The 26699-nt window shown below is 43.6% G+C and overlaps 1 protein-coding gene across 22 annotated transcripts; it reads left to right on the top strand.

Annotated features, from left to right (window-relative positions):
• The first annotated feature begins 2291 nt into the window (after window positions 1–2291).
• On the top strand, window positions 2292–22115 carry TPM1 (tropomyosin 1). 22 transcript variants are annotated; one of them, XM_058033782.1, is made up of 10 exons: window positions 2292–2564; window positions 3506–3631; window positions 9801–9934; window positions 11131–11248; window positions 11667–11737; window positions 12550–12625; window positions 13158–13220; window positions 13483–13552; window positions 14858–14936; window positions 16349–16551. In XM_058033782.1, the coding sequence occupies exons 1-10, from the start codon at window positions 2451–2453 to the stop codon at window positions 16350–16352; spliced, it is 855 nt and encodes a 284-aa protein (XP_057889765.1). In that variant the 5' UTR covers window positions 2292–2450; the 3' UTR covers window positions 16353–16551. The 22 variants fall into 22 exon arrangements, with proteins under 22 accessions (XP_057889765.1, XP_057889776.1, XP_057889762.1 ...); XM_058033790.1 differs by lacking the exons at window positions 14858–14936; window positions 16349–16551 and adding exons at window positions 3201–3326; window positions 21160–22115 and having other exon boundaries at window positions 2298–2564; XM_058033792.1 differs by lacking the exon at window positions 12550–12625 and adding exons at window positions 3201–3326; window positions 11985–12060 and having other exon boundaries at window positions 2298–2564; window positions 14858–16551.
• The last annotated feature ends 4584 nt before the right edge of the window (window positions 22116–26699 follow it).

The following is a 26699-nucleotide window of genomic DNA, read 5'->3' on the forward strand; positions in this document are numbered from 1 at the left end:
CTGTGAAGGTGATACCATCCTTTAGGTATTTTTTTAAAAACTTTGAGTTCCTGTCCTTCTGCCTGTATCTCATCCTTTCTCCTATATCCTAGAGGCTCCCATGTCATGGCTAACATTCTTTTGAAAAGCTCCAACAGGAGCTGCTCAGGCATTCTTTTAGGAGCCTATCAGCACCACTCCCAAATTAACCAGACAGTTGTTTGTTTAATTTCGCAAGACATTTTCTTTCCCCAAAGTGAGAACAGCCACCTCAGTGAATTCCCAGCCATGACACTCTCTGTTTTTAAGGCATCTTCTGTGGCAGAGGAATATGTTCTCCTAAACTAGGGTTAAAATATACTGATACATTTAACAAAGCACTCAGGTTGTTGAACAATATGTAACTAGGTATCTTTTAAATATTCACTATACTTACCCCAGAAAGGCCCCAATCTGTTCTACCTGACTATAGTGTAAAATCAAGGTAGGTGCAAAGAGAAAAACTACACTTTAGAGGTGGTTGCAACTAAATCTGTAGACTTTTTCAATACTTTTGTGTTTGGAAACATTCTGTGAAAGTGCAATGTTTTACTCAATAATTTTTGCTGTTATTGTTGTAGTAATTTGGCTATTAAACCAATGCAGTGAGAAATCAGCTTTTCTTTAAGTAGGCATAAGGAAAGCTTCTATATTGACAGTGGACTTCTGCTCCCTAGAAGCAGTACACATGAATCCCCGTGCCAAGTTGTGAGCCTCTGAATTTGGTACAGTTCCTAGGTTAATTCAGATTATGGCTTTTCTGAGGACCTGGGGACTGTAACTGTTGGTCTGAACCCTCATCAGGGGCTTTGCTGTCTTGTAGAGCTGAGGCTTTGTGGTGCAGCTTGTTTAAGCTCTCCAGGAGCCGGCCTCCAAGGCCAGCTTTGCAAATCCAACCCTTATCTGCCCTGGTAAGAACCATGGGCCAGAAGTTGTGGGACATTCCCTCCTCCTGCTAAGTAACATCAGCTCAGCTGATGCAGTGACAGCACCAGGGAGGAATTTTCTGCTACAAGGATTGAGTGTAGACAAAGGCTGCCTAATTTTCTCTTTGTGTAACCCACATCCTGTGGGACTCATGCACATCCCTGTACTTTCTACGCTGTACGAGGCAGCGTGCGTCCTGAGGACAACGTGTTGTGTCTTGCTCACTCTGCTGATGAGACTGTGAGAGACATGCCAGAAGTGAATTAAATAGGTCTTCACTTAATTATATGTAATTTTGTTAATTGTCTATCTGCTGCTGTCCCTCGCTGGCATTACGAAAGGGTGCAAGTCACCTCTGTAGCTAGATTGCGTGCCCCAGCGTTTCCTGGGCTCCTTCCCTCGCAGCTCTGGATAGCCCTGGCCGGTCATGGCCCCAGCAGCGTTCCCGTTGAGGGTGGCAGGAGCTCCCGTTCGCTTTTTTTGTTCACTCCTTGTGTGTGCAGTACCGAGGCGCAGTATCAGGAGCCCCGGTGCTGCACAGAGAGCGGTGTGCTTGGGAAGCTCTGCGTGCCCCGGCCCTGCTCTGGGGGTCAGGGTGGCACTCAGCCCCTTCCCCTGGCCGTGGGTCCCTGCGGAATGCCAGCCCTGCCCGGCTCTCTCCGCAAAGTCTGGGATTGGTGCCCGGCGCTGTCCGCACTAGCAGCAGCCTGGCTGTGGAGCAGAGGTGCCCCCTCCTCCTCTCCAGCTCGGGCTGCCGGGGGAAGGTCTCGGAACGCTTTCATTCCGTACGTGCATGCGATTAACCCCTCAGTGCCCGTCCTGCAGCCCCCGTGCCCCGCTGCCCCGCCTTCCCCTGCCGCCTGATGCTGTAGAACCGATTGATTTCCACGGGCGGGGACGGCTCCAGCACGGGGCCGGTGTCACCCAGACACGCTGCCCGCCCGCTGCGAGCAGCCTTCGCTCCCGTCTCCTCCGCTCCCCGCCGAGCTGCCTTTTTTTTTTTTTTTTTCTTTTCTTTTTTTTTTTTTTCTCCCAGGAGTAGCAGCGAAATGTCCCGTCCTGCCTATTTGGAAATGGGAACAAATTGCTCCCCCGCCTTACCTCGCCCATCGCATCCCATATATAGTCATATCTGCGGTCAAATGGCAGGCGGCAGCGAATGGGAAAGCTGTGCCTCCCAAAAAAACCCGGGGGGCAGTGAGAGAGGGAAAGGGGTAGGGACGAAAGGAGGAGGGAGGGAGGGAAGAAAAAAAAAGCCCTTTCCAAAAAAGTATTGGATGTCTTGAGGAATGCAGTCAGCCCCCTGGGAAAGTACATATCTGTGAGGCGCTCGCTGCCCGCCGCTTGCATTCGGCCGGCGCCCCGTCCCGCACGGACCAACCCCGCCCGGCAGCTCCGCTCCGCTCCCCCGGGGCCTGCGTCCGGACTCGGGGCTCTCCCGCAACTTTCCAAGCTTTTCTTTCGGAAGGAGTTCGCGCGGGGACGCGCCCTAGCCCACCGCCACCATGGATGCCATCAAGAAGAAGATGCAGATGCTGAAGCTGGACAAGGAGAACGCCTTGGACAGAGCCGAGCAAGCCGAAGCGGACAAGAAGGCAGCGGAGGAGAGAAGCAAGCAGGTCTGCACCGAGGGCCCGGGCGCAGCGAGCGCCGGGGCGCAAATCTTTCCAGACTATTCTCTTTTTTTTACCTCCACCCCTCTTCTTGCCCCTCACCGTACTTTGTTCTGTTCCACCCCCGCGCCCCTGCAGAACTGGTTGAACTTTCCCTAAGGCAGAGCTTCAGCCTGGCAGGCTGGAGGTTCCCGGGGGCGCGGCAGGAGGTTCTTCCCCCTTCCCCACCGTTCCAGCCGGGGAGCAGGGCCCTGGGATGGCTGCGTGGCCTCTGTGCCTTTGTCACAGGGGGATGGCTTAGAGAGGCTGCCCTGAACGCCTGGTTAGCACTGGGCAGATGTGCGGCGCTTTGGCAAGGGTCAGTGAAAGCTGTGTTCGGCCACTCCAGCATCACTCAGCAGATGTGTCCGATTCAGACTGCCCTCCTGCCCCTCTCCGGACACATGCCCCACTTTACTGTCCTTCTCCAAGCCCCTTCCTTTGCACCCATCTCGATCGAGGGAGGGGAATGCATTGATTGCACGTGTCTGGGAGATCCTGAAGGAGGAGGGAGAAAGGAAGAGTGATTTTATGAATTAGTTTCCGTTTTCTAAGCCAAGTGAGAAACATATTTGTGCGTTATATTTCCTCTTGTGCACCTAGTTAGAGAGTGACATTGTGCAATTGGAAAAGCAATTGCGTGGGACGGAGGATACAAGGGACCAAGTGCTGGAAGAGCTTCACAAGTCTGAGGACAGCCTCCTCTCCGCAGAGGAGAATGCTGCCAAGGTATCGTGCCCGTGCTGCAAGCAAAGAGGATCTAACTGTCTCTCCTTCTTTCTCTCTCTGTCTGTCTGTCCTTTTCTGTCTCTTCTGCACTCGCACCTCTCCGTTTGCACGATCACGCTGCCTGCTGCACCTTTTCCCGCCCGCCCTCCCCTCTCCACCACTTTCCACCCACATCACAGCTGGAGGACGAGCTGGTGGCTCTGCAAAAGAAGCTGAAGGCCACTGAGGATGAGCTGGACAAATACTCCGAGTCCCTTAAAGATGCACAGGAAAAGTTGGAACTGGCTGACAAAAAGGCCACAGATGTAAGTTACCCCCATTCCTTTCACCACAAGCCCAACAGAGAAACCACATGCTCCCTCTGCTCAGGACAGCCTGGACTCCTCCTCAGCAGCACTGCAAAGCTTTGCTGGAGGCTGGGTCCAGGCACCTCCTGGACAGGGAGTGGGAAACACAGCACTGCCTCTCTGCATGAGGTTTGCACACTATCAGAGGTGTCTGGTTGGGTTTCTGCTCACTTGACATGTGCTTTTTATGTGTACTTGCCACTCTAGATGTGAAAGTAAAGAAATGGTGATTTATCTATTCAGGTGATGGTAAAACAACTCGGGGTGGAACAATACTGTCTTGATAGTGAAACAGAAGCAGAGAGTTAATAGTGAGTAGATGCAGGAGAGGGAGATCCAGAAGAGCAAGGGCTGCTAGTTCTGATTTCAAGAGAGCTGTTCCTAGGTATGCATGTGTTAGAACTGCTGGTAGATACTGGTTTGGCTCACTAGTCCCTGAGATAAAAGGTTCTGTCCTGGGTTTTTTTTTTGTTTTTTTTTTTTCCCCCCCTTGGAAATCAGTGGAACTGCTTCACTTGTCAAAGAAAAGTTCAGTCTTGTGGGACAGAAGATTGTCTGGAAGATGATACTTGCTAGTTTTGCTGTTCAGAGGACAGGGATCTTGGGAGCAAGCTGGGAGATATATATAGCTCAGCACTTTATATGGTAATAAGGCAAGAGCTTGTGCCTCTCCCAGGCCCTCATCCCTCCCACCTGTCTGTTCCTGACGTGCATTTAATGGATCGCATGTATGGAACCATGAGAGTCTCTGCAGTTAAGGTCTTGGTCTCTATTGCTGCTGTTGGACAATTCAATTCTCCTTGAGTAAATCTCAGGTCTGAATTACAGAATTAGATGAAGCTACAGCATTTCCCAAGCAGTCACCCTCCTTTTGCTATAGCTCAGCTTTAAAAGTCAACCTCAAAGCCAAAATGAAAAGGAGTTGCCACAAATGAAGCAAGCAAAGTATTTCAGGGGAGGAAGGATACTTTCAGAAACGGAAATGTTACAAACAACTTCACATAGAAGACACCATGTTTTTATCTTATTTTACTTCTAAAATGCATAAAGAAAGAAAAGGCTTAGCTTCAGTATGGCAACTAAGTTATAGAGCTTTGAAAGAGAACCCAAGAACTTAACAAACCGAAGTGTTCAAAGGAATAGGGGAGAGGGATCCGTGTATAATGTGGATCAGATGTCTGCTCTGTGCAGGCTGCCATAGGAGAGACAGCTTCCTAGCAGGACATTTATTTAGCTTGTTCAAAGGAACCACATATAGATCCAAGGGAGATATTCCTTATATGGAAAAGTATGCAGACTATTTGGAAATAGCTTGCCTTGGATGAAGACTGGAGAAATGCTACTAGATTCCCTTTCTGAAACTAAGGATCTTCCTAACTGATTCCCATGCCACCTGCCCCGCTGGAAAACAGTATTTGGAAGCTAGCTGAGGGCAATTTTATTTGCAGTCTTCCCTGAGGTGGAGGGTGGGAGAGTGTCTGGCTTGTTTTCATCGAGGTAAATGTCTTATCTATTTGTATGCATGGAATATGTCTGACAGTTTAGGGATTTCTTTGTCAATGAAGAGTATATTTGGGGCATTGCAGTTGACCCAGTATTTACCTTATTAGTTTGGATAGTTCCAAGCCTTAGGAAAAGGGCAGAGGCAGGGAGGGAGTGTCGGCTCACTGGGATGGACTCGCCTTTCGTTGGGACGAGAAAATCTTACCTGTCCGGTATGACTCACGTCCCAAAGCCAGGCACATCCCGGGAGCCACCCCAGCTGAGAGGGGGCAGCTGCAGCCCCCTGTCCCCTGCCCGTGTCTCAGGAGCCAGGCCGGTGCAGCAGCACTGGCGGGTCCCTCGATGGCATTGACGGCGCCGCTCATACGGGGGCGGCGTGCGGGGAAAGGTGGGGCCGCTCCGCTCCGGGGCAGCTCGAGGGCTTTGCCGCCAGGCGGCGCTGCTGCCCCGCCACATCCTCCGGGCCGCACCGGCCCATCCCCTGCCACGACCGGCCCATCCCGGGCTGGACCGGCCCATCCCGGTTCAGGAGCGGCCCATCCCCGGCCACGACCACCCCAACAGCTGTCGGATCGGGCCAGGCCCGGCCCATCCCCGGCCAGGCCCGGGCCATCCCGGTTCTGGACCGGCCGATCCCCGGGCAGGACCGGCCCATCCCTAGGACGGCCGGACCATCCTCCGTCCCCGCCCCGGTCCCAGCCCGGTGCCGCAGCCCCGCCCCGGAGCGCTGCGGCGCGGGGGGACTTCCGGGGCTGCGGCGGGCGGAGGGAGGCGGCGCGGGCTGGGCGAGGTGCGGGCATGGCGGCGATGAGCTCGCTCGAGGCCGTGCGCAGGAAGATCCGCAGCCTGCAGGAGCAGGCGGACGCCGCCGAGGAGCGGGCGGGACGGCTGCAGCGGGAGGTGGACCAGGAGCGGGCGTTGCGGGAGGAGGTAGGGCCGCCCTCGACCCGGCTTGGGCCCGGGGCTTGGGGTGCGGGTCCCGGGGCGCGGTGCTCCGCCTGCCTCCCCGGCTGGCGGGCGGGAGGCCGCTTCCTTCACTGCCGTGCGACAAGGCGGCTGTTACCTGCCGGGCCGCTGCCTGTTACCTGCCGGGCCGCTGCCTGTTACCTGCCGGGCCGCTGCCTGTTACCTGCCGGGCTGCTGGCCGGCCCGCGGCGCTGCCTTCCCCGGCTCGGTAACCCGAGTGCTGCGTGGGCCGGGCCCAGGTGAGCGCGCCCAGAGACAGCGCTGGGTGTGCTGGGCAACAGCAAAAGCCCGAGCTAGAGTGAGCTCGCACTTTGGCGAGATATTTGAGGTTAGTTGTTTTGTATTAGGCTATGAGCAAGGTTTTACGGGGTGTTTGTCCCCCCAAGTCCTAGTTCTCTTATCCGAGTTCATTTGTGAAGGAAGTCAGCATGGCGGCTGTTGGAAGTACGCAGGAGTGCACCTGAGATGATACCTGACAGCTCCCCAACAACCCCAGCCACTGAACACCTGCGGTGTGTGCTGTTCTCCAAAGCCCCTCGCCAAGAGGGGAAAGGAACAGTAGGCTTGGTTTCAGGCAGAGCAGGATCAGGTGAGAGCAGCACAGGCTTACGTAGCAGAGAGATGTAATTATGGGTGGCAATCACAATAAAAAAAAAGCCTGATAGGGCTGTTCTTTGTCTTATCGCTGACCTTTGGGAGTTCCAGCAGCTGTAGCTGAATGTTTCCTGCTGTAAAATGTACAGTGTTCTTTGAGGCAGTTTTAGTGTCTTCAGTGGTTGCATAAAAACAAAGCAAAAGAGCAAAGTTCTTGTGTGGTTTATTACAATAGAAAAAATTCTGATTATTTGATTTCCTTATAATATGGGCCTTTCTACACATTCTGGGCAGTAAGTTCAAAAGAAGAACCTCCTGATTACTTGCAGGTGATCTTCCTTCTGGAGCAAAATATGGCCACTTGTGCTTGTGTAACTATTGCATTCTTGCAGATCACTTGGCATATCTGGCTTTTTCAGCAAACAACCATAAGTCATTTCATAAGGGTTTCTGTTTTTTTAAAAACTTGTACTTGTTTTCTAATCTTTGTGGAGTAAAGGACACAGAAATTGCTACTTTCAGTAACATGTATTATTCTGACCAGGAATTAAGGAATTTCTATTGAAAAGGAAAGTTTTGCTGTTAACTTTTGTGGCAGAAGGAATAGTGCTGGAGGAGTGGTTACAGCCTTCTGGAGTAAGAAGGCTTCCCTTAAGAGTTCAGCTACATTGCAGTAAGGCTTAGGACCCTAAAGGTTAATGTTTATCTCTTCCCTGGAGTTGGTTTATGTGGATGATGTGAAATTCTTTGGAGTACATTTATATGGTATTTAGGTTTTTGTGTGAAGGGGTCAGTCTTTGGGTGAATAAAGGCTGAAAAAGCTGAACTCCCAGGCACATGTAGACGTGTGCTTTTCTGCAGGGCTGGCTACAGATGAGGGGTTTTATTGTTGCAGCTGTATTTCTGCATGCTTGAGGAGGGAGGCTGTGAGAGCTCTGCAGCAAGAGCTGAGGTGTGAATCTGCTCTTTCCTCAGTGCACGTATGGCATGTGACCAGCCAGGGTTGTTAGGTGAGGGTTTGCTTCTTCCTGTGCAAGGTACAAACATGCAAACAACAAAAAAGCTACAGCTGTGGCCAGAACATAGCACAGCCTGCAGCTTTTGATTGTTATACCAGATTGTTAAAAGTTTCAAGGCTGTGATTAGCAGCCATTCCCTTAAAGAAGAATCTTGGTTTGAGTGCATGCATCTCAAGTTGGTAACCACTTTTTCAACATGCATTTTTCTTCCTCCTTCTGGAAAACAGAATCTCCCTTATAATAGTGATAATTAACACCCAGTGGTAACTTATCCATGTCATCACTCATTGTAAAAATATGTGGTGTGTAAGTGCCACGGCAGAAACATGGGTTATGTTTGCATGGTAGCAGTGGGAGTGCCCCGAATGTCACTGGGGTTTTTTCCTTCCTTGCCATATAAGGAGAGAAGTCCTGCTCTGCAGAAGAGTAATGGGGCCATATAAGGCTGATTGGTAAATCCTTAGTGAGTTACTGGAGCAGGAAGTGAAAACTTGAACTTTAGTCACCCTGTGTTTTGAACCACATTTTCTGCTCTTATCATGATGAGCAGTCTTGACATGATAATAATTAACTTGAACATTACAAATTTCCCTAGGGTAGCCTTTATGAAGGGTCATTTTGTTTCTTAAATGTGAAAGTTCAAATTCTTACTGTTTTAAAGCCAGAAGTCCAAAACCAGAGATTTTCAATACTACTTTCTGATTACATAGCTAAATACTTTATATTTGGATTAATGTGGATCTCTGAGGATGAAGTCTCTTCTCCTTCTGGTCCTGTGTTCACTGCCAATGCATATTAATGTTCAAAGATATAATTGCTTCCCTGTTCATGTGTTACTTTCAGTCATTCTAGCTGGACATTGTTGCTTTTATGTCAAAGGTTGTTTTATTTGTCTGGTCTGTAAGTTATTCTTTTTTGTGTTATGAACAGCAAAATCTTTGATATGGACAACTCTGTCCAGCTACCTCTGGTTAGAGAAGAAAAAGTACCAAACTGATACTTTTGGTATCCACTTTTGTCAGAGGGTTGGTTTTCCCCTCAAAAGACGTCATAGGAAATTCAGATGTGTACTTCCTCACATATAGCAAATATATATGTTTACAGTACTAATTAAGTGTTATTCTCTGAAGTAATTCACTTTTTAGAATAGTTACCCTTTTATGTATACTTTGTGCTTAATATAGTTTTGAAAGAAAGTAAGTTTAATGATGAGGTTACCATAAGAAGAATGTTTTAGAACTTACATTGCAAACTTAGGTTTGGAGCAGTAGTATATAATAGCTTGTAGTGATAAGAGGCAGATGAGTTGCAAGTGTTGTACAGAAAGTTAAGTGAACAAGTAATTCAAGAAAAGCAAATTTAGGGGAAGATTGAGGGTGGAACTATGGGAGGAAAAAAAAAAAAGGATGTTTGAAGGGATTGCTGCCTGTACTAGGGTCCTTGCTGGTGCCTTTTTTGTCAACCCTTGCACAGCTTGCCTGTAAACAAAACCTCTGGGTGTTGGGACACTTTTTAAATGTTCTCAAATTCTCTCTGTGGCAGCTGTCTTGTTGCAAATGCTGCTCCAGGTGTGTTTTTACATGTTTACACTGAACCCTTCTTACAGGACTCAAGGAAATGTCGGGAAAATTCTTGCCAAATATGGTGAAAGGTCATAAATAAAGGAATTGGGGTAACAGAAGAATTGAGTAATTAGCTTGTGTTGGTTTGATTTGAAAAAGGGATGGTCTGTAATTAATGCCTGCAAATACAATAACAGAAAATATTTGGGTAATGGTGCACAATTCTTCCTGTGCAGTTCTTTCTAGTACAAATTGTACAGTCCTTGATGTGCTTCGTTGAAAGCAAGCATTAATCACTTTTTTCCTCTGTTAAGCAATAACTTCACAATTCAATCATGCACATCTCTGTGTATGGACTTTTTAATGGATGAAGTCAGAAATGACAAAGTTCTGTTAAGTGGCACTAGCAGGTAATGGGGTAACCTTGTACAAAGGAAGATGTGTGCCTTACTATGAATTAATTTCTGTTTTTCCTGTGCTTAGGCTGAGAGTGAAGTAGCTTCTCTGAACAGACGCATCCAGCTGGTTGAGGAGGAGTTGGATCGGGCTCAGGAGCGCTTGGCCACTGCCCTGCAGAAGCTGGAGGAGGCTGAGAAGGCTGCAGATGAGAGTGAAAGGTGGGTGGAGCCACACCTGGATGGATTGTTACCCTTATGACAAAGATCATAATTGCCAGGGTGTGGGTTAGGGACATAAATTAAACCACTCCTAGGTCTCTGAGTATGTGTAATCTGCTCTTCCTTTGCCTACATGGGCTTCAGTAACAGCTTGTCTGTAGAAATGTCCAAAGTATCTGGGCTTGGATTCTTTTCCAGCTGTGAAGATGACATTTAAGTTGGTAGATCTTTTGATGGATCATTCACATCCTGGGAAAACTGCTTGGCCCAGCCCAGACTTCTCTGGTTGGATGACAACTCCTTGTAATATTCTTGTGCTGTTGAGTGATTCTTGCTTTCATTGTGGGTAGAAAATCTCACCTGGAGAGTAGTGAAGTGCTGGAAGAGGTTTTGGTTCTCTTGTTGGCAAGATTGGTATGTGAGGGTGAAGAAAGGAAAGAGACTGATAATTCCTTCACATTTCCAGAAGTCTGTAGTGTAAGTTAGGAACTCGAGCTTCATGACTTTGGAAGATCTTCTGTTTTCTTCCAATGGTACTTTATAGCTGTGATAGAACCTTTTATTGTGAAAGAAACCCACACATTCTGCCTGTGTGCTTCTACCTTACTAAGAATGGGGTCTGTTCAAAAGAAATTTGCCAGACTCACGATGTGTTTTGAAACATTTAAGGTAATTTTATATCAAACATGTGCAACACAGTGTTTCTTGTTATGAAGGATTTCAATTTTGCTTTTAGAGAGCACAGGGAGCTTCTAGGGCTCTGGCATGGCAAAACCCAGGGGAGTCTGGCCCATAGACATGGCTCTTTTCAGTTCTGCAAGGGTTCTACATGCTGATGATGAGTGTAAAAGCACAGCTGCTTTCAGTCTTATTAGGTCTGTAGAAGCAACACCCTTTGTTAACCTTTCTGTAAGGGGAGTGTTTCCTGCAGTTTAAAATGAAAAAGAATTCTACAGCTGAATTACAGTATGAGCTAAACAAATCACATTTTTTCTTTCTTCCTAAGTCATGTTTTGTTCCTTGAACTTCTGAAATGTAAGTGCACAGGACTAAATCTATGGTGTGAGGACTCATGTGTCTGATGTGCTTCACTCACCTGAATACCACCGTCTGAAAGTCACATACCACAAGGAGCAGAGCTGGAGATAAACTGGCAAACCCTGAACCTTGCATTTCCTGTTTTTCACGTTTTTCAGAGGAATGAAGGTCATTGAAAACAGGGCCCAGAAGGATGAAGAGAAGATGGAAATCCAGGAGATCCAGCTCAAAGAGGCCAAGCACATTGCTGAAGAGGCTGACCGCAAGTATGAAGAGGTCAGTCTTTGAGTGCAGGTCATCTCTCTCTGAAGCCCATGAGGCTGGGCCTGGAATTTTTGTTTTTCTCTTTTGCCTTTTAAGTTCAAAAGATCACAAACACCCCTCTCCACAGCTATGGAAGGAAAATCAGGCACTCAGATAGCTCAAGGGACAAGGTGACAGGAGATCTGAGCTTAGATCTTTCACTAAACTGGTGATCTTTCATTCACCAGTTACGCTCTGGTGAATGAAAGGGAGGCCTTGAAAAATGTCAATAACTAAGTCTCAAATGAATAATGAAGATATCACATCATCTAAACTCATGTGTTGACCAAGAAATGAAGAGGCCTGGCCTCCTGCTTTGTAGGTTCTAGAAGCAGGTGAGGTGCAGTGCAGCAACATAACATCCCTGATTGTGCCTTGCCTGTCCTTGCAGGTGGCTCGTAAGCTGGTGATCATTGAGAGCGACCTGGAGCGCGCTGAGGAGCGTGCTGAGCTATCAGAAAGGTAAGTGTGGACCTGCCCTGGGATCTGTGTGAGGTGCTAGAAGAGAACTGTAACTGCATGAAATGTTGGCAGCACACTGTGTGTTCAGCTCCAAGCTATGTTTTGCTCATTTACTGTAATGGTGAGATAAATGGTCGGTGCCAAAGTAAATGTGTTCTATGTGTGTGCGCGTGTTTTGTCACTGCATGCTGTACCTGCACACTGATTTTGTGAATGGCTTTTGTGCATTTCATGTGTTCACTAACAGCCAAGTCCGACAGCTGGAAGAACAGTTAAGAATAATGGATCAAACCTTGAAAGCATTAATGGCTGCAGAGGATAAGGTACTGATACTAATAAACAGTTTTTAGGTTTAACTGCAACCCAAGTGTTTCAGCTTCCATAGCCAGTTAGCTCACTCAGTAGTAACAAATAAGTCCTTGCTATGCTCTTTACTCTCTCTTTGCATCTCGCTTTGGTGGTTTTCTTTGGTCTCTTTTTTGTTTATTGATTTTTATCTTTAAAACTGATCTCCTGTGCAGCCAAAAGAAGCTGAACTGTCTCACGTGTAAAAGCTCTGTAAATGTTTCTGTGTAAGCCAAGAGCTGTAGATAAATTTCTGTCTGGTCATTGTCTTAATGTGCACTTGAACTGGTATTTGGCATCACAAAGAGCTGCTTTCAGTCTGTGATGGATCAGCTGCTTTTGAGGCCGTTCTTTTGCCCTGTAATGGTTTTCATTTTTCTCTATCTTTTCCCCCTATTTTCTCCTATTTCTTTTGCTTGACTGAATCTTCCATCCTCCCCTTTCCTGCCTTACCTCCGAAATAACAGCAAATGTGCTGAGCTTGAAGAGGAGTTGAAAACTGTGACCAACAACCTGAAGTCGCTGGAGGCTCAGGCTGAGAAGGTAGGCTAGAGACTTCTGTGAGAATGTGTCCCTTACACTGTCAGCTGGCCTGTGGGGTTTTCTTTGTATGCCAATCACTTAGCAGCATTTCTTCAGGGCTGCTGTCAGTAGAGGCATTTGGATTTATTACTCAATTCCATACATAGCATATCCTGTAATTCCAAATAGGTCAGTATTATTTGGCCACATTGGTTCTGTTGAGTATTCTGACAGGATTAAGTGTTAATTATAGAATGTCCTCAGAATGGCACTGTGCACTAACATTAAGTTTCTCCAGAAGACATTCCTCTTTAAAACTGTAGTACTAATTTCTTCTCAAAGTTCCCACCATATTGCACTGGAATGTAACTCAAGGGAAGTTTGACTCTTGTAATAAACCATATTACCACAGCCTTCCAAGTGGAATTAATTTTGTTTTACCTATAACAATTTCTTGTGTACAGATAATCTGTTACAAGAGTTTCAAGGTGGGGTTTTGTTGGGTATATTTAGAATACCCATCTAATACCAGTGATCCTCTTTCTAATTACAGTACTCACAGAAAGAAGACAAGTATGAAGAGGAGATTAAAGTTCTGACTGACAAACTGAAGGAGGTAAAATGAGAGCTGTTCTTTGCAACATATTTTCCAGTGCACCTTTGATTCTTTTAGTACAAACACTACTTTGATGGTGCAAGGATGAGCATACCATTTTGGAAAAAGTTTACTGTTAAATATCTCCCCTAGAAATTAGTTTATATTAGCCTTATTATTTGCCTCTTCTCACAGTGCTTTTTTCCTCACTTGAATTATTTCTTTTCTACTCCTAAGCACTGTGTGTGTTTCCTAAAGTAGTCTGTATTTGTCCTGACTGCAGGCTGAGACCCGTGCTGAGTTTGCTGAGAGGTCAGTAACCAAGCTGGAGAAGAGCATTGATGACCTAGAAGGTATGTGGGGCTGTTTTTCTACTTCCTGTGGAAATACATATCTCTTATTCTTCTCTTGTGTGAGGGTTTTTATTGCTTTTTTTTTTATTACCCAATTCTACTGGGCTGACTTGTCCTGCTTTTATAAATGGGTCTGCCTAAAGAGTAGACAAAATGTTTTCTAAATGAAGTGTATTGATATCTTAAATGCTTCAGGTGAACAGTGTTTTGCTCTTGCCTGTTGCTTTTTCTCTTATGTTCTCAAGACTCCTTCCATTTTTTTGCTTTATACTCTTCTATATGGAAGTATATAAATGTTACAGGGTAAATGATCAGGTGACAAGTGTTATTATCATCTTAGTAAAGAGCTGATGAAGAGTTGCATTATGTTTGCAATAGTTAGGAATGTAGCAAGCTAACCTAATTTATTACTGTGTTAAGTGTGGGTTGGGGCAGGCATTTTATGACGTAGACCCATTATTGGGTTTTGGTAAAGCTAATAGATTGTATACATAATCAGAAGGATTATTCAACTTCAGAGGTTTGTTTGTAAGGTTTTGATAAATCTGCCAGAATTGCATCAGAGTAGTAGAATGTGCTTTCTGCCTCTGGAGAAAACAATTCAGTAGGACTTTGTAATTTGAAGTTCTGTGGAGTTTGCTATTTAGAGGCATTACACTAAGTGTAGGATTTGAAGAAGCTAAATTGCATGGTGTGGCAGGCTGGATTCTGCATGAAGGTGATGAAATGCCTAAGTAGCTGCTGAAAATTTATGATCCCTGACTCAGGAAGGAAGCAGAGAAGAAAGATAAGTGTTTAGAAGGAACAAAAATTGCCGTAAGAAGCTGAGTTTAAAATCACACAAGCCAGAGTGGTTTAAAAAAAAATGGTAGAAAATGGTAATGTCCTTCTTGAGCCCCATTTTTGGATCTTTTCTACCTAGCTCCTGTGTTTTCTCTTGATTAAAACAAAAAAGCATTAAAACAAAAATCCATGACACTGAAACATGGATTTTTGTATTTTGTATTCTTTTGTATTCTTTTTTCTTGGTTTTCTGTATATCACAGGTTACCCTGTTGGCAGTGCAGTTAATGAACTTGTTGCATAAAACTGTTCACTATTTTCTTGCATAGAACTGTTCACTATTTTCTTTCTTTTATTCTTCTCTAATTTTGTTTCATTTTGTCTGTCACAACACTTCTTTCTGTGCACTCTTCCCATTTCCTATGGCTTCTGGATGGTATCCCCAATTCACCACCTCACCTTCCATCCCACGACCCTGCTCCATTTCCTTGCACACCTCTGCTTTTGCTGGGGGAACACCAGATGAGCTCTATGCTCAGAAACTGAAGTACAAAGCCATCAGTGAGGAGCTGGACCACGCTCTCAATGATATGACTTCCATGTAAATGTCCTCCCAGCCTGTGCCTGCTGCTGCTTCCCTGCCCTCACTGATTGCGCACTTCCGCCCTTGTGAAATGATGCTCCCTGTGTAGTGGGAGATGCTTTCCTTTAGAGACAATAGGTGTACAAAATACCATGAACAATTGCTTTACCCTGGCAAAGTGTGGGTGAGTGTTGTGCCAAGCCTGGTAAATACTCATGGTGATTTTGTAAGCTTGTGGTTACTTTTTTGATTCTGTGTCTGCAATCCTTGTGTCTTGTGGTTGCCCTTTGTTTGTAGCTCTGTGTTTATCCTTTCAGTTCACCTCTGTTCAAACATTATCTACCAGGCACATCATGTTTGTTTTACCAAAGAAAATTGCTGTGGTATGTGTTGCATTCAGAGTGTATTCCTTTGCCTGCTGTCACAATTTTTGCTCTGGCAAAGTTCCTGCAAAAATGTCAGAGAAATTTAGATTTAGCTGTATTCTCTGTTAATGACAGTAGAAAGTGTTTATCTAAATTTTCATAACTGCTCTGAAAATTTCAGCTGTTATCACTGAATTCCATGTGTGGAAATGGATTGAAAATGCCTTGTCATTTAAACCCATAAAGGCAACAATTTGTAGGTTTCTTCTGGGTAGCAGTAGTAATTTTATTTGCATACACCAAAAATGTGGTAATACCAACTTTAGTCATAAGGAGAAAAATAAAGAGTGGCAGGAAAGTAGAAGAGTCAGCAGCTGTGACTGCTCAGTGCAGAGTTTGACACAAAGTGACTCTGAACAGAGGTCAGCTGTGCCACCTCCACCTTCCCATGCATGGACACTGCAGCTGACATGGGACAGGGCAAGAGCTCTGGCTCTCAAGTGCTTAGGAGGTTTAGCGATGTTTAGTCCCAGCATTCCCTTTTGGAAACCCAGGCATGCTTTCAACAGGACATAAGGTTTGCTTATGTCTTTGAGCTTGAAACCTATTTTGTTTGCACTCATATTTTAAATGTTTTTTTCTTCTTGTTGTTTTTGTCCCCATGTCTGTTCATTACTTTCCTCCTTCTCTCTACCAACATTTTAGGTAGAGGTCTCATGTTGCCTGCTTTGTATGCTTTGATTCTTTTGTTTTCAAATTCCTCCCCAACATATGGTTTTGCTTAGTGGCTTATCAAGCAAATGGATTTCTTTTTTCCTCCTCTTTATACAGAGATTACAATATTTCTTCAATTTGGGATATTTCTAAGTGGAAAACAGATTTAAAATTGTAGTCTACTGGTATATGAGGACATGACTGTATCATTCCAGTCCCAGCATGGTGTGCTGTTTCTCTAGCATAGTCATCTCAGCATGCTGGGCTCTGCTGTGCCATTACTGCTTTTTTGAAAGTCTTTCTGCACCTTTTTTCATTTTCTACCTTATCTCACTTTTTCTTTTCATGCAGATAATTTTCTTTGCTTCAGTTCTCCAAAGACATCTTCATCGGGTTGGATAAAACATCTTTCCAAGCTTTGGATGTTTCATGGGCTCATTGTCCTGTCTTCTAGCTTAGTTGACTCTTTCTCTATCACCTGTCTCAGAACATGCTCTGTTTGTGCTCTGCTGTACAGAAACTACATTTCTCAATGTAAAATAAATATCCCAGCTGTATCCCTTTTGCTATTCCTTTGCCTTTTATTTATTTAAGTAACTATTTAAGTTATTAATAAAAGTTGCGCTTTTATGCCATTAGGGATTTCATTTTTTGGTGTTTTCATTTTTTAGCTGAAAACACTTTTGCCTGAACATTGACAATGCCAAGCCAGCAAGTGCAGTGTGTGAAAACTGACCAGTTATTATCTTAGTTTTTCTCAAACTCTGCTGCAGATAAAATGACAAATAGATGTAATAGGAACTCTTCCAGTTGTTATTGTTAGGACAAAATTTGCAAGGTCACAACTTCCTTGGGGTCATTGGTCGTGGGAGCCTGGCTGAGGGAGCAGTTACATCCTTGATGTAACCAGATTTTTCACTTTAAAGCCTGAAATCTTTTCCTAGCTTTATGCTGAAGACTTCTTATCTCTATTTAAATGTCTTTGTTCATTAACTTATATATTTGAAACAGATTTAAAGAGGCAGCATCATAAACTTTAAATTATTTTTTTTCACCCAAAAATAATCCTTGAAATGTCTTGCAAAAAAAGTTTTCCCTCTTTCACACCTCAGTTATTCCGCAAAGATGATGCTTGCTAACATTCTGGGGTTTTTACAATATATTTTTCTTGAGTGGCATGATAGTATTGGAAGTTCATTGGGGAGGTTTCAGTAGCTTTCCACTTGTGCTTAGTTCAGACTTGTGAGTTTGAATTGCAGACTGATGAGAAATGTTTCAAAGCTGGAGTAGGAAAATTCTAGTGATTATGCTGTTAATGAAATTACTCTGCTGCAAAGTGGAACATCATGGATTTCAGGTTTCTGCTGATTTGTCACTGTCTGATTAAGGATGAAGCATTAAATACTGACATCTTGTGATCTTTTTGTATTGTTATTTGCAACTAGGGTGTTTATTGCCTTATTTTAACTTTATTTACATCACAGTGAAAGAAGTTATTTTCCAGTTCACATGGAACCGAAAACCAGATTGATTTCTGGTGATACTTTATATATTGCTAAAGTTCCTAAGTCACCAAAGCTAAATAAATTCATTATACCATAGCTGAACTGTAGTTTTTAACTTTTAGAATAATGTAAATGTCTCTTTCTTGTTCAGCTTCAAGATTATTCAACAGTGCAGTCTAAAGTAGATTTTCTCCCCTCCTCAAAACTTGTTTTCCCAATAAGGCTTGGGATGGATGCATGCCCTTCCTGGCCTGCCATTCTTGGATAACTTTGGCATATCCCAGTTCTCTACCTCTGACACATCCTGATGTTGCTGGCTGGGGACAGAACCCCAAATACAGGCTACAAATCAGCAATCACACACAGTTCAAGTAATAAAGTTCAGTAACTTACCACTCCTCAAGTGCCACAGTAAGTGGCTGTGTGTGAAGGGTAACCAGATAGAATGGGTTATATAAAAGTTAACCAAATATAATGGAATGAGCATTTGTAAAATGACTGAGGCTAATAACTTCACAAATGCAGGAGCAGGGGATCAACTGTAACTTGTCATCTGAGCCAGAGTAAAATATGCTACAGCAACTCCAGCTACTTAATTTATTGTGTTTTGGTTCATTGTTTTAGCAGAGTTTTTTGTCGACTCAATTCCTTGCAGTACTGGTGTTTCTTAAGAAAAGTAAACAAAAAAGGCAAAATCCACTGTAGGAACCTGTCAATTTTTAACATAGTGATTTTAAACATCAGTATTAAAATTTTGCCTTTTGTGTCAGTCACACATGATCAGCTCTGCACTGAGGGATGGCAGATTGCTGGACAGAGCACTGGAAGTGAGCAGTGCAGTGTAGAGCCCCAGGAAGCTGCATGCAGAGTTCCTCCTGCTCTGATCCTCAGTGCAGGGAGCTGTTGTGGCTCAGCACTCGTGTCACCCTCACTTGTGGTATTGTACCATGTCTGGCTGCTTTTGTGCCTGAGGCTTCTTCCCAGGGGTGCAGGGCTGGCTCTGGGCTCTGCTTTGAGCTTTGCTGACTCTGCTTGGCTGCTGGGGCTCCTGCAGAGCCAGCCTCTGCCTCTGGAGCACATGGACACATGGCCCATGGGAATCCAGGGCTCACTGTACTCTTGGGAAGTGCTTTCCCTGCTTTGCTGGGGGATTTAGTTGTTTTGGAAGTCGAGAAATACTGTAAATCTCTGCCTCAGTCAGAGAGGAGATTGCTCTGATGATAATAAGAGTAATTTCACATGATTCATTTTTGAATAACAGCTACATACATTTTGCTAGACAAAGTGAAATTTTAGTTACTGTAAGGTTTTGCTTTTTTTTTGTATATGTGGCATTATCATGGTGAGAGGGACAAGATCCATTTGTCACTGGTGCAGGATCAGAGCTGTGAAATGCCCTGGCTTTGCTGAGCTGGCTGGGGAGGAAGCTGGGAGGAGTTGCTCACCATGCAAGCACGTCCTGCAGAGCAGCTCACTGCACAGCTTTGCCTTTGCTGTGTCCAGTGCCTGCAGGGAAAGGGGATTCCTGTGGAAGCTGTTAGGCAGCTTGTGGAACAGTCAGAAACAGTCATTTCCTGCAGGGGAATAATCTGGGATCAAGAGGTCAGGAGTGCAGTTATTGAGAAGGGCATGAACAATTTGAGAGCACAAGATAGTCAAAAGCCATTGTGGAACATTTTTTTCACTCTGCAGAGAACTCTCACTTTATGTGCTGTCACAACATGGCTGTGGCTGTTCTGTTCCAGCACAAATTGTCCTCTCTGTTTGCTTTTTTTGAGCAAAGTGTTCATCCTTCCTTTTCATTTTCACCAAATGTGAGTCTGTTTTCGTACAAAATAAAACTCAGCAACTTGAAGGTATCAAAATGTGTGGATTCCAGTAACAGCAGTAATATTTACCTATCAAAAATAACATTTCAGCCCATCAGACTTGCTAGGAAAGGAGTGTGGGCTGAGGCAGACCTGGTGGTGGCTGCCTACTGGCATCTCTCCTGCTGTTACTTATGCTGGCTGTGGTGCAGTTGCCTTCTATCTACTGGCAGATGAGGTTCCACTACACTTTAAATAGCTTGCAAAGAAAAATGGCACTCAATAAAACAAATTCACACACTGTACAGAAGAGTAAAGTAAGAGTTAGTACTATTAGGAGTATAGCTGCAGTTCTTCCATTTCTATTGCAGTTTTGTCTCACAGCTGTTCCCCACAACAGGATTCTTAGCCAGTTCTTGCTATGTACAATAGCTGTTCCTTGCAGCAGCTATTGCTAGAGTTCTAGAAACAGAGGTAAAATGTTTCTCTCTATGTTACTGAACTGTCTGTCATGTGACCAGTTTCTTTAGTAACTCTTATTTAACTGTTTTCTCTGTCTAATCTGTCTTCATTCTGCCTCTTTTTTTCTCTTCTAACCTGCTTGCTGCCTGTACAGACCAACTCTACCAGCAACTTGAGCAAAACAGTCGCCTAACTAATGAACTAAAACTGGCATTGAATGAGGATTAAACTTTAGTGGGACTATGTTGTTACCTTGTTTGAAACCACCTCCTTCCAAATTTCCTTTAAAAATGAATTAGTAATTGTAGAAAGAAGCAAGAAACTTAGAAATGGATTTTTTTCCTGTTAATTCTGTGGTAAATTAATGAAAGAAATTCTCTTGGGAAAATCTGGAAATGCTTCTTCTGGATGAGGCTTTTCATTATGTGTCTGCACACCTATTTTGGAGGAGCACTAAGCTCTTCTGCTGTGCAGTAGTTTCTTTCTACTTAAGAGCTACAGCATTTCACTAACAGTATGCAAAAAGTAACAGCCTGTGTTGCAGAAAGGCACTCACTTTATCCAACATTAATTGGCCCTAAGATTTTTACCACAGTGAGAAAAAAATATTCACTAGAATCCATATTTCTGTATTTCAAAACCAACTTAAAGGATACTACAGCTGTTTTGTCTGGAGACTTTGATAAAATAATTTTGCCTTACTATGAATTTGGCTTGTATTTGACATTAATAAAAAAAAAGAATGGGAGCTCCATCTGACAATACCCAATGAGTTAAAGGTATGCTTGCATAGTGTGAAGTTACTATTACTGGATCCTGGTGGGATGCACCACCAGAACATTATGCTCATTTATTGTATTAACTATGTGTGTTAAGTGATTGTCCTATAAAAGTGTGCATGCAGCATAAGGCTACTAACTTAGAGTTAATTTATTTTCTAGAAGAAATAAATTTCTTAAAGGTCACTTCACTGAAAACTAAAATAGTTTTAATTTTTTTGTTCTTTGTGTTTTTGAAATCTATGAAACCATTAATTGTGTAGCTGCAAAGAACTTATTTTCTTAATTGCCTACTTAAAAAAAAGAAAAAAAAAAGCTGCTTTTTTATCTCACCTATAAGCAAAGAGTTTCCAGAGCATTGTGTCTCTGTTGGCAGTGCATTTCCTTAACAAATGCAGCTGTGAACAGTTCCAAACTTGCATTACTTGCTGTTTGTTTTATTAATTTGGAATTCTCTCTAGTTGTGTTATCTGGAAACATTGATATTTATGAGCATGCACATTTCTTAACTTTCTAAACCCTCTGAGAGAAATGATGATTGCATGCCTTCATGTTCAGTGCCTCCAAAGAACTGCTATTCATGTTTTAATTTTCTAATCCCACAACAGAGAAAGTGGCGCATGCCAAAGAAGAAAACCTTAATATGCATCAGATGCTGGATCAAACTTTACAGGAGTTAAACAACATGTGAAAACCTTCTTAGTGGCAACCACACTATTTGTTTGTTTATTTTTACACCTGCTTGCCGTGAAGCCCCATAAACATGTCTTTATTTTATTTTCACCAGTCACAAGAACATCTGCTAAATTATGGAGCAGGGGTCAGGGAAACACCAAAATGGGCAAGCCATATGCGGGTTAAATGACATTACATTATGGTTTAAACGTGCCATTTCCCAACAAAAATGTTACCTACACTTTGTAGAGAGTTCAGCAATTTGGTATGCAATTCAGCACTTGCTTAGTCTTTGAAGAATCCTGGCTGTGGCAGAAAGTGTCCCACCTCAAGTGCCAACTACAGTCTTTACACAAGAAGAATGATGCGTGTTCCAGAGAGATCAGGTGGAAATGGTGCTATTTTGAACAAAAGGTTCTACTTGAAGTCTTTTGTTTGATATCAGACAAGTCAGGAGATGTCCAGCACAGTAATTTATTTTTATCAGAACTTGACTGGTCTGTGAGAATTTGGACTTTCTGTGCCTTCTAATTCATTATAACGAAGATATATAAGCAGTGGAGACAAGTGAAGGCTTCTGAAGGTTTTAAATTGTATTCTTGCAACTCAATACAGAAGTGTAGGTCAGCATTTCACCTTGAGTTTTCATTCGATTGTATTTTTCATGTTGAAATGAAAGATTCAATAAATTCAGGACAAAACATTAATTTGGAAGAGATTGTGTTAAAATGTATTTTATTTGTGGGGGTTTGGAGTAGGGGTGGAATTTTTAAACTGATACTTGCCTCACTTTTTTCACACTTTCTTTGAGCAGTCTTAAAAGTATACCTGTATGTAAACATTGTATAATGATATGAAATAAAATGCACATTTTAGGACATTTTGTAAATCTTGTCCTCTTGTGGTTTGTTTCTCATCACATCAGTTTCCTGTGCATTGTGCAGTGTCTCTCATGGTGTGGATCACTGGTAACACGCTGGCTCTGGGTCTTTGCTGTGTTGTTAGGCCCAGGTATGGAAATGGGGTGCTGTGGACAGATGTGGATGTGCAGCTGCTCAGAGGGACCCTTTGGGGGCCACACTGCAGGAGCCTGTCCCTGTCACTTCACTACATGCCCAGCTCTGTGCAGGAGGCAATCACCCCATAGCAGAGGGTAGAACTTTCCAGAATTACTCATCATTGACCAAAATGGTTTTGGTAAGACCGTTGCAGAGCTCTTTGGGAAATGCTCTTGGAAGCATTACCATCTATTTGTATATCTTACCTGGTAATAAGTGCTAATTTACTTTAATACAATGAATAAACCTTAGAAAATCATGTTTTGTGTTCACAAGAGGTACTTCCACTCAACTTTTCACTTCTGGTTGCTAATTTCTATATATGTAGGTGTCTTTATTTGAATTGTTAGGCCTGTCAATAGGCAGGTTCAAGACTTGAAAAATAATTTTTTTTTTCCTTCTTTTTCTGTAGTATATTGCTGAAAGCAGATGCTGTCCATCCCTCTAGCAGCAAGGAGCTTGGTAGGAGACAGGTACAGACACCTTCCAGATCACCAAAGAATTTCCATTAGTGGGCCCTTAGCAAGGCACTGAAAACAGATGGCTTTATCAGCCCCTGGTGTAAGCTGGTGAGGGGGTAAAGTAATACACAATAATTTCAGGTTAAGTGGGAGTCAGAGAGGGAAGATGTACTGGTATGAGCCTGGAGGGTTTTTTTATTATGTTTTAAAGGGAGGAACTTGGTAACATTACAAGTTTTTGTGTGATTTATTGACTGCTGCAAAGTCATCCTAAGTAGAAAGGATGAAATCCCTGGCTTCATGTTTCTCTTGTGTTTTTGGGAAGCAAAATACATGTTACAAGGCCTTAGCTTGAACTGGAGACTGACAGATAAAATTCCAACCACAAAGTGCTGAGGTAAGTCACTCTAATCTCTTATTGCTTCCTTGCTTAGCACAAGGATGAAGTGTGAGGTAGTTGAAATCTAAGAGTTCAAATCGCCATCCCTGTGTGGCTTCCCCTGGTGCTGCTGGAGTCAGGAGGGTTTCCCATTGCAAAGTCTGTGCTGGGAATTGTTTGTGGTGTGGGGCCCAGGGCCACCCAGAGAGGCAGAGGCTGTGCAGGAGTGGAGCTGAGGAGCTCTTGGCCCTGGGCTGTGAGTCTGACCCAGCTGGGTGTGCTGCCAGCCCCCCTGCACTGCTGCCATGGGCCCTTGGGATGTGCTTGGGTCCTAAACAATGGCTCTGAGTGAGGTCACACCCTTGGTTTGCTGCTTATATTGCTTTTCAGGAGACCACAAACTGCCTTGTGGTTGGGGGAATCTGAGTTCAGCTCCCCCTGTGTGTAAGGATATGAGAAGGCTGTGGTTTTCATATCTCTTACTGGTGTCATGTCACCATTAATAGGGCAAGCATGTGAAGCAAGGAGATAAGAATTAATCTGAAAAAAATCTGTTGGCAGGCTAGACTTCCCCAAAGTGCACTTTGCAGATGAATCCATAAAGCTTCATAATGGGTAAGTAAAAGCTTTCCAGTTTCAGGGAGAGCTGAATGGAGCAGTGAACATGATAATGATGAATCTCACCAAGTGGCTTTTTGCTGACTAGCAACAGACACATAAATACAAATAAGAGCATATTTGCTGGAGCAGGAAAATTGTTTTTACCATATCTCATAAGCTACTGCCCCTCATGGGGTGTCTAATCAGACAAAAGTCAGTGAAGCTACACTACAAAGCTTCACTCAGCTTGTAAAAACAAGCTGAGCCTTGATTTAACCCCATTCTAGCACATTTGCAGCTACTTTGGTATTTTAACTAAAAATTTGTTAACTCACAGAACCCTGCATTGTTCAGCATTCCTCAAGATGTACGTCCTGGTTTGGAGAGTTACTCACCCTTTCTTTTGATCCAGAAAAATATTTGGCAGTCTGAAATGTATCCTAATTGTGCAGCCATGCTCTGTAATTGTCTGGTTTGGTTTGTGAGCTGACCTCTCTCAATGAAATGAGTAGTTCTGAGAGCACCAGAACTGGCAAAACCTGCCTTCTTGCAGATTCCTATCTCATGGTTGGCTGCAAACTTGGAATTAGTTGTTTTCCAGATATGGAGACAGTTTTGTTGTCTCCTGCTCCCTCTTGGAGTATTTGGCATCAGAATACCAAATAATGTACAAGGCCCTGCTGCAGGGTGTGCTTTCCTTCCATCATGACCCTCAGAGGCCTGTTCTATCTTAATGGTTCCTTATGTTCACAAAGCTTGCAGAAATGTATTTTATCTTTTAGAGTTCTGTGTGGTCAATCAGTTCACTCCAGAGTTATTGAATGGCTGAGAGATAAGAAAGAACAGGAACTTTGATTAGGAAGCAAGGCTAAAGCCAGTAAGCTGCACCTGTAGAGCACTGCCTCAGCTCTGGGTCTGTAAGTATTTTGTGTATTAAATGCTACTCAAAATCTGGGTTGTCAAACTTCACTACACTGTTAATATCACAGGAATATCTATTACACTGGGCTGCCACTCACTGCTAGAATGTTCTTCAGTGTCAGAAAAAGAAAAAGTGGTTAGTCAACTAAATTTTAAAATTGAAGAAGGGAATTCTTTATACATTACTCAGCACATAGAAAAAGAGAGTACTTTTTACTTCAGGTGTTCCTCTGGGTGGGCTTCTTTTAATAATAAACCAGAAACATCAGTGAAAGATTAAGTGGAAATTGCAGCAAAAAGGTCAAAGTGGAGGAACCAAGGATAATGCCTTTTATCTTCATGGAGGACTTTTTGAAAATGCACACAGCGATAGCTCTTTTAATGGAGGGAAGCTGTATAACTTACTGTCTTCAGTGTGTGTTGTGTTCTTCCCAAGGCACAGAGAATCTCTACAAGTTTGCATCATCTCCTTGGCTTCAGTTGCAAACCCATCTAGTTTTCTGTAAGTCAGAGCTTTGCCAGTTCATAAGCTGCAGCTGAGAATTACATAAATGCAGGATGCCCCTCAATGCCAGCAGCTTAATGAGCAGTGCAGATAGTCCAGATGGAAACAATGGGAAACAGAAGCAGACAGAAATCTTACAGACACATAAAACCCCATCACTCCTTTCCATTTGTTGTTTCCTGACTCATAATGCACCAAAATAAAAGCACACTCTACATTATTTTGGATTTGAGTATTGTGGGCCTTAAGGACACCACAGCACTGGCTTCTTCTATCTTTGCTGGTTTGAGGAATAGCTGGACAGAGATTAAACAGCCTCTTTTTCATTAAAGAAATAAAGCAAAGACATACAAAAACCCCAAGTCCTGCAGACCCAGCTGCAGCTGCCAAAAGCACATGTCATAACACACTGACATGCAGGGTTGTGAGTATTTCTCTGTTCCTCACAGCAAGCTTTATGGATGATGGGTATAAAGGGTTGGTATGTTTGAGGCCATGATCCAGCAAAGTGTTTTGAATGCCTTCTATTCCAGGGCCTGACTATGATCTGCTTCTTGGGATTGTTCCTTTCTTAGATGTAGTTTTCATTCTTGCCCTGAGACACAAAGAGAAATGTCAAGAATTCACATGGTCTGTCACAGCCAAAGCTCATGGCAAACAGTGTTTCCTTGGCTAAAACCTGCCAAGTGCTGCACCTAGTGATAGCTGGCTGTGCCACTGAGGAAAAAATTATGCAGCTCTGGTGAAAGAATAATCAGGGTGGAGCAACTACAAAGCTCTGGTAAGTTGTTTTAACTTGGGACACATTGGTATTGATATTAACATGGAGATCTGTGTGAGTTTCCAGTTTAAAAATAGAGCATTTCTTTGCAGGCCCAATGGATAGGTTATTATGTTTTTCTTGACAAGAATATTACTTGGAGAAATAGCCTGGGAAAATGCTTCAGAATCTTTCCTCTGCTTTCAGGATTATGGTTTTTTGCAGCCAGCAAGGAAGAGCCTGCCAGACTTCTTTCTACTTAATCTGGATTGCAGTGCTACTTCCTTATTTTTTATTGTACACATGTAGACCATGAAATAGGATAAAAGGGTGATGTAATTGCTGCAGGCTTTCCAGAAAAAAAAAAATCTGGAACATGAATTAGGTGAGAAAATAGGAAGGGAAACAAGATGATAGAATTGCACATGGGGGCTAAGGGCCAGTTGGGAGGGTATGGAGAACACAAAGATGATCTACAGAGGGATGAATCCTCCCCTCTAAATGCTGCTGTGTTTGTTTTGTCCTGGTCCTGCAGCCTCCACATGTCTATGCAGTCACCACATTCCTTTGCCACAGGGGAAGATGTTTGCTAAGGTCTAGGTAACAGGAATTCTTTGTCAACCTTGTCTGGGTTTAAAGTATGTAGGAAATTTTTCTGTAAAAATCCTTTCAGTAGTTCTTGCCACACTGGCAGAATGTGGGTAAAATTTCTCTGTGCTAGGACTTCATTTTCAATTATCTTAACCAGGGAAGTACAACATAAAAAAAAAAAAAAAAAAAAAAAAGGCA

The sequence above is a fragment of the Melospiza georgiana genome, chromosome 13 (assembly GCF_028018845.1).
Source record: "Melospiza georgiana isolate bMelGeo1 chromosome 13, bMelGeo1.pri, whole genome shotgun sequence".
NCBI lineage: Eukaryota > Metazoa > Chordata > Aves > Passeriformes > Passerellidae > Melospiza > Melospiza georgiana.